Source organism: Oncorhynchus kisutch, linkage group LG7, assembly GCF_002021735.2.
Source record: "Oncorhynchus kisutch isolate 150728-3 linkage group LG7, Okis_V2, whole genome shotgun sequence".
Classification (NCBI taxonomy): Eukaryota; Metazoa; Chordata; class Actinopteri; order Salmoniformes; family Salmonidae; genus Oncorhynchus; species Oncorhynchus kisutch.
This window is the reverse complement of record NC_034180.2, coordinates 13,358,519-13,370,840: the sequence shown is the minus strand read 5'-3', so window position 1 is coordinate 13,370,840 and position 12,322 is coordinate 13,358,519. Positions and strand designations below refer to the sequence as shown.

Here is a 12,322-nt window from a genome sequence, read left to right as displayed (position 1 = left end):
ACAAATAATTGCTTAACTTGGCAAGTTGTTAAAGAACAAATTCTTATTTACAATTACGTCCTAGGAACAGTGGGTTAACGGCCTTGTTCATGGGAAGAACGACAGATTTTTACCTTGTCAGCTTGGATTTGATTGCGCAACCTTTCGGTTACTGGCCCAATGCTCTAACCACTAGGCTACCTAATGCTGCAGGACTGATTTGATTTGCGCCACATGACAAAGTATTGTGTACACCACCTTGTTGAACATCTCATTCCAAAATCATAGGCATTAATATGGAGTTGGTTCCCCCTTCGTCTCTGTTCTTCTGGGAAGGATTTCCACTAGATCTTGGAACATTGCTGCAGGGACTTGCTTCCATTCAGTCACAAGCATTGGTGAGGTCGGGCACTGATGTTGGGCAATTAAGCCTGGCACGCAGTCGGTATTCCAATTCATCCCAAAAGTGTTTGATGGGGTTGAGGTCAAGGCTCTGTGCAGGCCATTTTGAGTTCTTCCACACCGATCTTGACAAACCATTTGTAGATGGACCTCGCTTTGTGCACGGCGGCATTGTCATGCTGAAACTGGAAAGGGTCTTCTCCAAACTGACACAAAGTTGGAAGCACAGAATCATCTAAAATGTCATTGTATGCTGTAATGTTACATTTACATTCACTGAACCATGAAAAACAGTCCCAGACCGTTATTCCTCCACCAAACTTTCTCCTGGCATCCACCAAACCCAGATTAGTCTGTCAGACTGACAGATGTTCTCTGGAGTGATGAATCACCCTTCACTGTGTTTCCACTGCTCCAGAGTCCAATGGCGGTGAGCTTTACACCACTCCATGCTTGGCATTGCACATGGTGATCTTAGGCTTGTGTGCGGCTGCTGGCCCATTGAAACCCATTTCATGAAGCTCCTAACGAACAGTTCTTGTGCTGGCGTTGCTTCGAGGCAATTTGAAACTTGGTAGTGAGTGTTGCAACCGAAGACTGACTATTTTTACGCGCTTCTGCACTCTGCGATCCAATTCCGCGGCTGAGCTGTTGCTCCTAGACATTTCCACTTCACAATAACAGCACTTAGTTGACCAGGGCAAAAATGTAACAAATTGAATGGTGGAATCCTATGATGGTGCCACGTTTAAAAAAGACTTGACATCTAGTGGAAGCTGTAGGAATGGTAATCTGGGAGCTGGAATTGCATAGGACCCATAGCTTCCCATTATAAGAACCTGGGAGCTTTTTTCTTTGGAATTTCACCTGCCATATCAATTGTGTTAGTCTCAGACATTATTTTAACATTTATAGAAACTGCAGTGTTCTCTATAGAATGCTACTAATTATATGCATATCTTCTGGGCCTGAGTAACAGGCAGTTTACTTTGGGCACGTCAGTCAGGTGGAAATTCAGGAAAATAGACCCTAGCGCTAAGAAGTTAACCTCTCTGGGATATGTGGGACGGTAGCGTCCCACCTCGCCAACAGCCAGTGAAAGTGCAGTTCGCCAAATTTTAAACAACAATCTCATAATTAAAATTCCTCAAGCATACAAGTATTTTACACCATTTAAGATAAATCTTGTTAATCCAGCCACAGTCTGATTTTAAATGCTTTACAGCGAAAGCTCCACAAACCTTTTTGTTAGGTCCCACCAAGTCACAGAAAAACACACCCATTTTTTTTCCAGCCAAAGAGAGGAATCACAAAAAGCAGAGAAAATGAATCACTTACCTTTGATCTTCATCAGATGACACTCATAGGACTTCATGTTACACAATACATGTATATTTTGTTCGCTAAAGTGCATATATCAATCTCATTTTGCGCGTTCAGTACTAAAACATCCAGTTATTATTATTTATTTAAAAAAAAAAAAAGAGCGCCACATCAATTTACAGAAATACTCATCATAAATGTTGATGAAAATACAAGTGTTATACATGGAATTAGATACTTCTCCTTAATACAACCGCTGTGTCAGATTTCAAAAACAATTTACGGAAAAAGCAAACCATGCAATTTGAGTACAGCATTCAGACAAAGCAGGCAAAAAGATATCCGCCATTGTGTAGTCAACATTAGTCAGAAATAGCATTTATAAATATTCACTTACCTTTTGATCTTCATCAGGAATCCCCCATGTCACCAACAAGTTAAGGTTTCAGGCTTGTTTCTTCAAAAACTAGCAAGAACTGAGTTTTTGTACATAGACTCCCAGTACAATACCAGTCTGGCGCGCGAGGAAGAGAACGCGCGCTTACTAATTGTTCTTTTCTTTTGAACATACTACTCTCCATATGAAATATTATAGTTTATTTACATTTTAGGAGACCTGAGGATTGAATTAAAATGTAGCTAGACTTGTTTGAACTAAGTTCAGTGGTAGCTTTTTGGACTCCTTTGTCTGCATGTTGAACGAGTGAATTACTGAAATCAATGGCGCCAACTAAACATACTTTTTGGGAAATAAAGGATTTTATCTAACAAAATGACCATGTTGTAGCTGGGACCCTTGGGATTGCAAACAGGAAGATTTTCAAAAGGAAGCTACACTGCTCAAAAAAATAAAGGGAAAAACAACACAATGTAACTCCAAGTCAATCACACTTCTGTGAAATCAAACTGTCCACTTAGGAAGCAACACTGATTAACAATCAATTTCACATGCTGTTGTGCAAATGGAATAGACAACAGGTGGAAATTATAGGCAATTAGCAAGACATCCCCAATAAAGGACTGGTTCTGCAGGTGGTGACCACTTCTCAGTTCCTATGCTTCCTGGCTGACGTTTTGGTCACTTTTGAATGCTGGCGGTGCTTTCACTCTAGTAGTAGCATGAGACTGAGTCTACATGGCTCAGGTAGTGCAGCTCATCCGGGATGGCACATCAATGCGAGCTGTGGCAAGAAGGTTTGCTGTGTGTCCGCGTAGTGTCCAGAGCATGGTGGCGCTACCAGGAGACGTGGAGGAGGCCGTAGGAGGGCAACAACCCAGCAGCAGGACCGCTACCTCCGTCTGCAAGGAGGAGCACTGCCAGAGCCCTGCAAAATTACCTCCAACATGCCACAAATGTGCATGGCTGCTCAAATGGTCAGAAACTGACTCCAGGAGGGTGGTATGAGGGCCCGACGTCCACAGGTGGTTTGTGCTTACAGCCCAACACCGTGCAGGTCATTTGGCATTTGCCAGAGAACACCAAGATTGGCAAATTCGCCTCTGGCGCCCTGTGCTCTTCACAGATGAAAGCAGGTTCACACTGAGCATGTGACAGTCTGGAGACGCCGTGGAGAACGTTCTGCTGCCTGCAACATCCTCCAGCATGACCGGTATGGTGTTGGGTGGCATTTCTTTGGGGAGCCGCACAGCCCTCCATGTGCTCGCCAGAGGTAGCCTGACTGCCATTAGGTACCGGGATGAGATCCTCAGACCCCTTGTGAGACCATATGCTGGTGCGGTTGGCCCTGGCTTCCTCCTAATGCAAGACAATGCTAGACCTCATGTGGCTGGAGTGTGTCAGCAGTTCCTGCAAGAGGAAGGCATTGATGCTATGGACTGGCCCGCCCGTTCTCCAGACCTGGATCCAATTGAGTACATCTGGGACATCATGTCTCGCTCCATCCACCAACGCCACATTGCACCACAGACTGTCCAGGAGTTGGCGGATGCTTTAGTCCAGGTCTGGGAGGAGATCCCTCAGCAGACCATCCTCCACCTCATCAGGAGCATGCCCAGGCGTTGTAAGGAGGTCATACAGGCACATGGAGGCCACACACACTACTGAGCCTCATTTTGACTTGTTTTAAGGCCATTACATCAAAGTTGGATCAGCCTGTAGTGTGGTTTTCCACTTTAATTTTGAGTGTGACTCCAAATCCAGACCTCCATGGGTTGATAAATTTGATTTCCATTGATAATTTGACATTCAACTATGTAAAGAAAAATAAGAATATTTAATTCATTCAGATCTAGGATGTGTTATTTTAGTGTTCCCTTAATTTTTTTGAGCAGAGTGTTTTATTTAATCGTTATTTGTGATTTATTTTTAAAGCCTGTGCTGGTTGAATTTTTGGGGGGATGTGGGGCGCCATCCTCAGACAATCGCATGGTATGCTTTCGCTGTAAAGCCTGTTGTAAATTGGACAACGCAGTTACATTCTTGTTAATCTAAGCTTTTAAATTATATAAGGTACTTGTATGCTTTAATATTACAATTACTTATTTGAATTGCGCGCCCTCCAATATTCGCCGGATGTTGTCGACCTATCCCTAAATTAAGTCAGACTAAGTGAAACCATTCTACTGCCAATGTTTGGCTATGGATATTGCATGGCTGTGTGCTCGATTAGTTTTTTTTTTTTCTACCCCTGTCAGCAACGGGTGTGGCTGAACTGGCCAAATCCACTCATTTGAAGGAGTGTCCACACATTTTTGTGTGTATATACAGTGCCTTTGTAAAATATTCAGACCCCTTTCCCTTTTCCACATTTTGTTTCATTACAGCATTATTCTAAAATGTATTAAATAAATTTTAAAAATCCTCAGTCTACACAATACCCTATAAGTACACATACCAATGTACATTTTTGAAACTGATTTGTTTGTCTTGCATTTAAGGAGTTGAGTGAGTGACCTAACAGGTCTGTAGTGCAGTTTCCTTAGCTGTGTCTGTAGTCCAACAGTCCTCTGTCATTGGTTAGCCTGGCTTAGTGGGCTAGGTTACGTTGTCGGGCTAGGTTACGTTGTCGCACTATGTGCAAGCTCTATGGTACTCCGTTTTTTTTTTACTGTGGAAGATAATTGTATCAGCCTCCCGTTTCACTCTGGGTAGAAGTTCCCTGTAGGAACAGATCTAGGATCAATTACACAATTCAGACCTTAACCTCTTGATCCTACCGATACCGGATCCGGGAGCGTGACTACAGGCTCAGCTCATTACCATAACGCAAAATGCGAAAAAATATTTTGCCTCCACACCTATACAAGTCCAATAGCTCAAATGAAAGATAAACGCCTTGTTCATCTACCCAGCAAGTCAGATTTCTAAAATGTTTTACGGCGAAAACACACCACACATTTATATTAGACCACCACCGAAACACTGGGACAAAATGGCGGCGGCCATTTTGTCCCAGAAAATATTAAATTATAAAAGCAGGATTAAAAAATAAATCATTCACTAACCTTTTGAAAATCTTCATCAGATGACAGTAATAGGACATGTTACACAGTACATTTATGTTTTTTTCAATAATATGCCATTTATATCCATATCTCTGTTTACAATGATGACATTTTCAAAGAATGCTACTCAAATGTCCGGAGAAATGATGATAGCTCCGACAGATAACAAGCAATACACATGACTAAATATACATGTTCTACATATAGTTACACTTCTTCTTAATGCAACCGCTGTGTTACATTTATTTTTAACGTTACAGAATTCGTTCACTAGGCTATAATATGAGGTGGCTCAGATATTAGCTGTATGTCTCCTCTACGTTTGGAGAGAACAGAAACCCAAAATGAACCACATAAATATTCCCTTACCTTTTGATGTTCTTCGATCAGAAGACGTGGAAGGAGTTATACTTACCCAATACATCGTTTGGTTTCAAGTTGTGTGTCTCTGTATTAGCATATGCTAACAGCTTCAGCTGAAATGCACCCAAAATGACTTCTGGTCCCGCACTCTTGCGCATCAACTTCAAAATTACATATTATATGTCGACTAAACTGGTCAAACTAAGTGCAGAATCGAGCATTAGGATGCTTTAATCGTGTAAAACAAAGATCAGCGCTAACAGACAAACCGAAGTCAATTGGTGCTTCATGGAAAAAGTGTCCGGCGCGCGCAATAGAGTGCCTGTATTTCCGCGTGACCCGAATGATTTCGCCCGCCAAAGGACGGGGGCGCGCTAGATTCTAACAGAACGCCTCATTTGAAAGCAGACATCGCGCTGAACACATAGAAACTGTTCCTGGATCCGTAGCTGGTTGGGAAGGGTGGGGGCGATGACAGCAAAGTTGTCCCAACTTTGCTGTTGAGAAGAGGGTGTTTGGAGAAAGGCTGCCCTGGGAGTTCTGCATTACATACAGACATAATTTAAACAGTTTTAGAAACTTTATAGAGTTTTCTATTTTATTATTATTATTATTATTATTATTATTATTATTATTATTATTATATGCATATATTAGCAATTTTGGCAAAAAATATTTTCAGTTTACTATGGGCACGCACTTCCTCCAAAGGGGGCAGTATTCAGCCATAGGATCAAGAGGTTAAGCCAGGTGAGGTCACCGCATGTGTGGGGGGTGGAACAAAAGTGCTATCTAAGGCATATTGGGCAGGACTAGGGGCTCTACAGTGAAATAAGACCATAATCACTAACCAAAATGACAATAGACAAGGCATATTGACATTAGGGAGAGGCATGTGTAGCTGAGTAATCATAGGGTCCAATGAGTTGCACTAGATTAGTCAGGGAGCCAATTCCGTAGTCACTACTACGTTAGGCAAGCTGGAGACACGGCGATTCAGACAGCTAGCAGGCCGGGGCTATCAGATGGGCATCCGGCGATGGTGCAACGGAACAGCCTGTTGACACCACCTCTGACGGTTACGTCAAGCAGACCAGTCGTGATGGATCGGCGGATATCCGTTGATATAGTGCTGTGCAGTCTGGCAGGAATTGACCGGGTTGAGGCTGGCTGATGTCTGAGTCAGTGGCTAACTGACTTGTAGCTAGTTAGTTGGCTAGCTTCTGATGGGGTTCCCGGTTCTAAAGTATAAAAATAGCAGATCTGTACCACATTGGGTGAGGTGGGTTGCAGGAGAGTATATTCAGTCCGTAGATGGTATGTGAGACTGTAATTATTTTTTCCCCCCTTTTCTCCAACATTTCTTGGTATCCAATTGTTAGTAGTTACTATCTTGTCTCATCACTACGACTCCCGTACGGGCTCGGGAGAGACGAAGGTCGAAAAGCCAACTCAACCAAGCCGCACTGCTTAACACAGCGCGCATCCAACCCGGAAGCCAGCCACACCAATGTGTCGTAGGAAGCACCTGGTTAGGGTGCACTGCGCCCAGCCCGCCATAGGAGTCGCTAGTACTTGATGAGACAAGGATTTCCCTACCGGCCAAACCCTCCCTAACCTGGACGACGCTAGGCCAATTGTGCGTTGCCCCATGGACCTCCCAGTTGCGGCCAGCAGCGACAGAGCATGGGTGCGAACCCAGAGTCTCTAGTGGCACAGGTAGCACTGCCCTAGACCACTGCTCCACCCGGGAGGCCCCATTTTGTGTATATATATTTTAAAGAAACGACATACACAGGATGGGACAAGAAAAAAAAACACATGTCCGACTGTTGCGCAATCTTGGACACACAATCAATGTCTCTGTTGTCTCAAGGCTTAAAAACCCTTATTTAACCTGTCTCCGCCTTCATCACTGATTTGAAGTGTATTCAATGAGTAACATCAATAAAGAAGCATAGCGTTCACCTGGTCAGTCTGTCATGGTTAGAGCAGGTGTTCTTAATGTTTTGTTGGCTCCATTCATGCAGTTTATATTCATGCTACACTCACAGATCACAACTGCTGCTACCAGGCTCTTATTATACTGCTCAATTTATATACTTGCCCCATCCTTCTCCAATACGCATGTAAACATTGGACTATACATTTTGCCTTCCTGTATTATACTTTATGCCATTTACTTTCTGTTCATATTATCTTTTTTATTGTTGCATGTCGAAGGAACCTTCAAGTAAGCATTTTGTTTGATGTATAACATGTTTTCCATACATATGACTAATAAAACGTGAACCCATGCTATTTGGAGAATGCTAACATGGGTCCTTCCGTACCCATTGTTTTGCACTAAACCATTCTGCAGCCAAGTAAATAACCTGAAATTTGTGCTGATTCTCTTCTCTTGCTCCATAGAATACTTTTTAGGTATCCATAAGAATGGTCATGTGCGCGTGTGACCGAACTGCCATTATAAATATGGCACATAACAAGTGTGTGTGTGCGCGTCTGTCAAGTCAGCCTGAATTGTCTCATTGTGGCTGAAATAGGATCTGGGGAGTGCCTTTTGGATGTTCGGCATTTCAGCAAGCTACCTAAAAGTGATTCCTGAGTGTAGCTGCTATGCCACTTGCAATATTTTAACACAAGGGTTATATAGAGAGCATAACAAACATAGTTACTCTCTATTTTAGCTAAGACTTGTGACATGTTAATGGTTGGTTTGAGTGCAGGAAGTTAAGTGTGGTAAAACAGGTATTGCCTTTGTTCAGACTAACCGATTCTTTCAGTTTTTTTTTACCATGGTCCTTGGGATACACAGTGAGCAAGCATTTTTTTTTTCTCCTGCCCAGCAGTAACACTTTCATTTCAATGGATTGAGGCCTTGATTAATTGAATCAGGTGTGTTCATACTGTGTTGGAACAAAAGCTGGCACACCCTGTGGGCCCCAAGACCAAGATTGATTAAAACTGCTCTGAGTGATGGGCAATAAATCTCCCCCCTGCAAGGACCAGTGTGGATGCATGCCTTTGTTCCAGCCAAGCAGTTACTATTCTACTAATCACCTAATCATAACCAAATTCTTGATTGAAGATGATTTGAATTAGGTGTGTTGCTGCTTGGCTAGAACCGAAGTCTGCGTGCACAACAGCCCTCACAGGGTAAGGCTGTCCTGTCCACCCCAGTTCTAAGTGGATCAGTTATTTCAGTGGGGGGGGGGGGGTGCTATTTATTTATTTTTTTCCATTTCAAAACATTCTTAGGTTTTAACTTCTTAATGAAGCCTCGCTCTCTTCACAGGGTGACGGTTACGTCAGGCGGTCCATTCTGAATAACAACGACGAGCACATGACTCACTACTACAGTGACGCACGGACCATGTACGAGGTATTCCTCCGAGGCATGCGGGTGTCCAGTGAGTACTCAACCAATGTTTTTGGGGCTATTCTTTTTAAAAACATTTTTATTTAGTTGAGTTATAGACAAAGCACAACAGGCATGCAGAAAAACAGACAAATACTCTTAAGTAAGCAACTGTATTAGTAAATCAATATTGTGATCATTTGAATAATATACAGTTGAAGTCGGAAGTTTACATACACCTTAGCCAAATACATTTAAACTTTTTTCACAATTCCTGACATTTAGTCTCGTAAAAATTCCCTGTCTTAGGTCAGTTAGGATCACCATGTTATTTTAACAATGAAATGTCAGAATAATAGAAGTGAAGATTCCAGCTTTTCTTTCATCACATTCCCAGTTGGTCAGAAGTTTACACACACTCAATTAGTATTTGGTAGCATTGCCTTTAATTTGTTTAACTTGGCTCAATGTTTCAGGTAGCATTCCACAAGCTTCCTACAATAAGTTGGGTGAATTTTGGCCCATTCCTCCTGACAGTGCTGGTGTAACAGTCAAGTTTGTAGGCCTCCAAGATCGCACATGCTTTTTCAGTTCCGACCAAATTTTCAATAGGATTGAGGTCAGCGCTTTGTGATGGCCACTCCAATACCTTGACTTTGTTGTCCTTACGCCATTTTGCCACAACTTTGGAAGTATGCTTGGGGTCATTGTCCATTTTTGGAAAACTCATTTGCGACCAAGCTTTAACTTCCTGACTGTCTTGATGTTGCTTCAAATATATCCACATAATTTTCTGTCCTCATGATGCCATTTTCCGTCCTCAAAGCACCCCCACAACCTGATGCTGCCACCCCTGTGCTTCACGGTTGGGATGGTGTTCTTCAGCTTGCAAGCATCCCCCTTTTTCCCACCAAACCATAACGATGGTCAAACAATTCTATTTGTCATCAGACCAGAGGACATTTCTCCAAAAAGTACGATCTTTGTCCCCATGTGCAGTCGCAAACCGTAGTCTGGATTTTTTTAATGCCGGTTTTGGAGCAGTGGCTTCCTCCTTGCTGAGCGTCCTTTCAGGTTATGCCGATATAGGACTCGTTTTACTGTGGATATAGATACTTTTGCACCGGTTTCCTCCATCTTCCCAAGGTCCTTTGCTGCTGTTCTGGGATTGATTTGCACTTTTCGCACCAAATACATTCATCTCTAGGAGACAGAACGTGTCTCCTTCCTGAGCGGTATGACTGCTGCATGGTCCAAAGGTGTTTATTCTTTCGTACTTGTTAGTACAGATAAACGTGGTACCTTCATGCGCTTGGAAATTGCTCCCAAGGACGAACCAGATTGTGGAGGTCTACAAATTTTTTTTCTACCGGTACCCACTTTATATAGCCTCATTGTGTTTATTTGATTTCATACTGATTTCTTTAGATTTTTTTTTTCTTCCCATGACGTCAAGCAAAGAGGCACGGAGTTTGAAGGTAGGCCTTGAAATACGAAAGGGACACCTCCAATTGACTCAAATGATGTCAATTAGCCTATCAGAAGCTTCTAAAGTCATGACATCTTCTGGAGTTTTCCAAGCTTTTTAAAGGCAGTCAACTTAGTGTATGTAAACTTCTGACCCACTGGAATTGTGATACAGTGAAATAATCTGTCTGTAAACAATTGTTGGAAAAATTACTTGTCATGCACAAAGTTGATGTCCTAACAGACTAGTTTAACAGGAAATTTGTGGAGTGGTTGAAAAACATTTTTAATGACTCTACCCTCAGTGTATGTGAACTTCTGACTTCAACTGTATGTGCAGTACGCTGATGCAAATAGTCTGTATATATATATATATATATATATATATATATATATATATATTACTGCAAAAACAAGGGAACAACACAATGATTTGATGATAATGTGCCTAATTCAATTGAAATCACCACCTACCATATTATACAGTTATCATACCTTAAATTCCTAGAGGTAGAGTTTCAGGCTGTCTTACAACTTTGTCTGCATCATGCTATTCTTTCTAGCAGCACACTCTATTGGGATGTTCGCATTGTTCTCTGCAAAATTGGTGCATACCTGCCAACCTAAGTTTGTAACCAGACCTGGGTTCAAATACTATTTGAAATCTTTCACATACTTTTAGCCTTTGCTTTTGTCTGTCTGGAGTTCCAGATGCAAGGATTTGAACATGTGCAAATTGGTCCCATTGCACCAGGCAAGCTCAATCAGGCACAGACAAAGTATTTGAAATAATTTGAAATAAGTATTTTAACCCCGGTCTAGTTGTAACTGACTTGTGGTTTATCATCAAATCAATGTGTATTGGTCGTGTACACAGATTGCACCTGCGATAACGTGCAGAAAAAGGCTTATGTTTTGAGGGGTAACACTGGAGTAATATTTAGCAATATACACACCTACAAATTCAAACTTTTATATTAAGTTGAGGAGAATATTGTATAAGGACCATGGTTTTCCATTAGTAAGCATGTAGAAAACTGCAGAGTTTTATCACCAAGGCACTGTCTTTTACATTCCAGTTGATAGGCCCTGTCTAGGATCAAGAAAACCCAACCAGCCTTACAAGTGGCTGTCATACCGAGAGGTGAGCTATACTACCAATTTTTGGTTAGATGGAAAAAGTAGTTCCAGTTGGTTTCTCTTTGAGCAATGGACTTTAGACATTTTATAGCTTATTTTGTTAATTTGTTTTCTTCATTCAGTCAGTTTTTAGCAATTAACTGAATTGGCTATATACGCCATTAACAAATGAGCGATGTGCCAATTTTTATATTTTTTTTACCTTTTTGAAATTCATATCAGTGAATTCTCTCAAACCGGTATGGTTGTTCAAATGGGGGAAAAGCTGAGCATCTTTGCTATTTGTTTTGTAAAGGTGGCAGAAAAAGCCGAGTGCATTGGCTCGGCTCTTCTCCACAGAGGGCACTCCCAGACTGGAGACAAGCATATCGGCATCTTTTCCCAGAACAGGCCAGAGGTAAGAGGAATGAGTAGCAACAATTCTTCTTTCTCGCCCTCTTTCTTACACTCTTGCTTTCTCTTGTGCACACATCCCCTTTTACATTCACTGGCTGCGTCTGAATACCTGCACTTGTGTGTACTAAAATAAAGTTTAGTATGTAATATTTCAAAAATGTACCAAGCTTTTTGACTAGGATCTAGTATGAATTTCCAGGATGTCATATTTTGGCTTCTCATCTGAATTTGCTCAACACTATTGAGAGAGCGCATGGTCTTTTCAGACCCAGGTGTGTCTGACAACAGCTTATAGTCTGATAAGGTGACACCTCAGTATATACATTTGTTGCTTACGGGTTGCTTACGGGATATTTACTAAACCGTTGATATAGTAAGGATTGTACATAATGTATATACTTTTAGCAAGAATGATTTCGGACCCGG

At 41.8% G+C, this 12,322-nt stretch overlaps 1 protein-coding gene across 3 annotated transcripts in view; it reads left to right on the top strand.

Moving 5' to 3' along the window:
• Positions 1-12,322, top strand: part of LOC109894210 (long-chain-fatty-acid--CoA ligase 1-like) — a 49,287-nt gene that overhangs the window by 19,211 nt on the left and 17,754 nt on the right. For all 3 annotated transcript variants that reach the window (XM_020487501.2, XM_031828509.1, XM_020487503.2), the window contains exons 3-5: positions 8,831-8,945; positions 11,440-11,504; positions 11,796-11,897. In XM_020487501.2, coding sequence (XP_020343090.1) covers positions 8,831-8,945; positions 11,440-11,504; positions 11,796-11,897 — 282 coding nt within the window. The remainder of the gene's footprint in view (positions 1-8,830; positions 8,946-11,439; positions 11,505-11,795; positions 11,898-12,322) is intronic.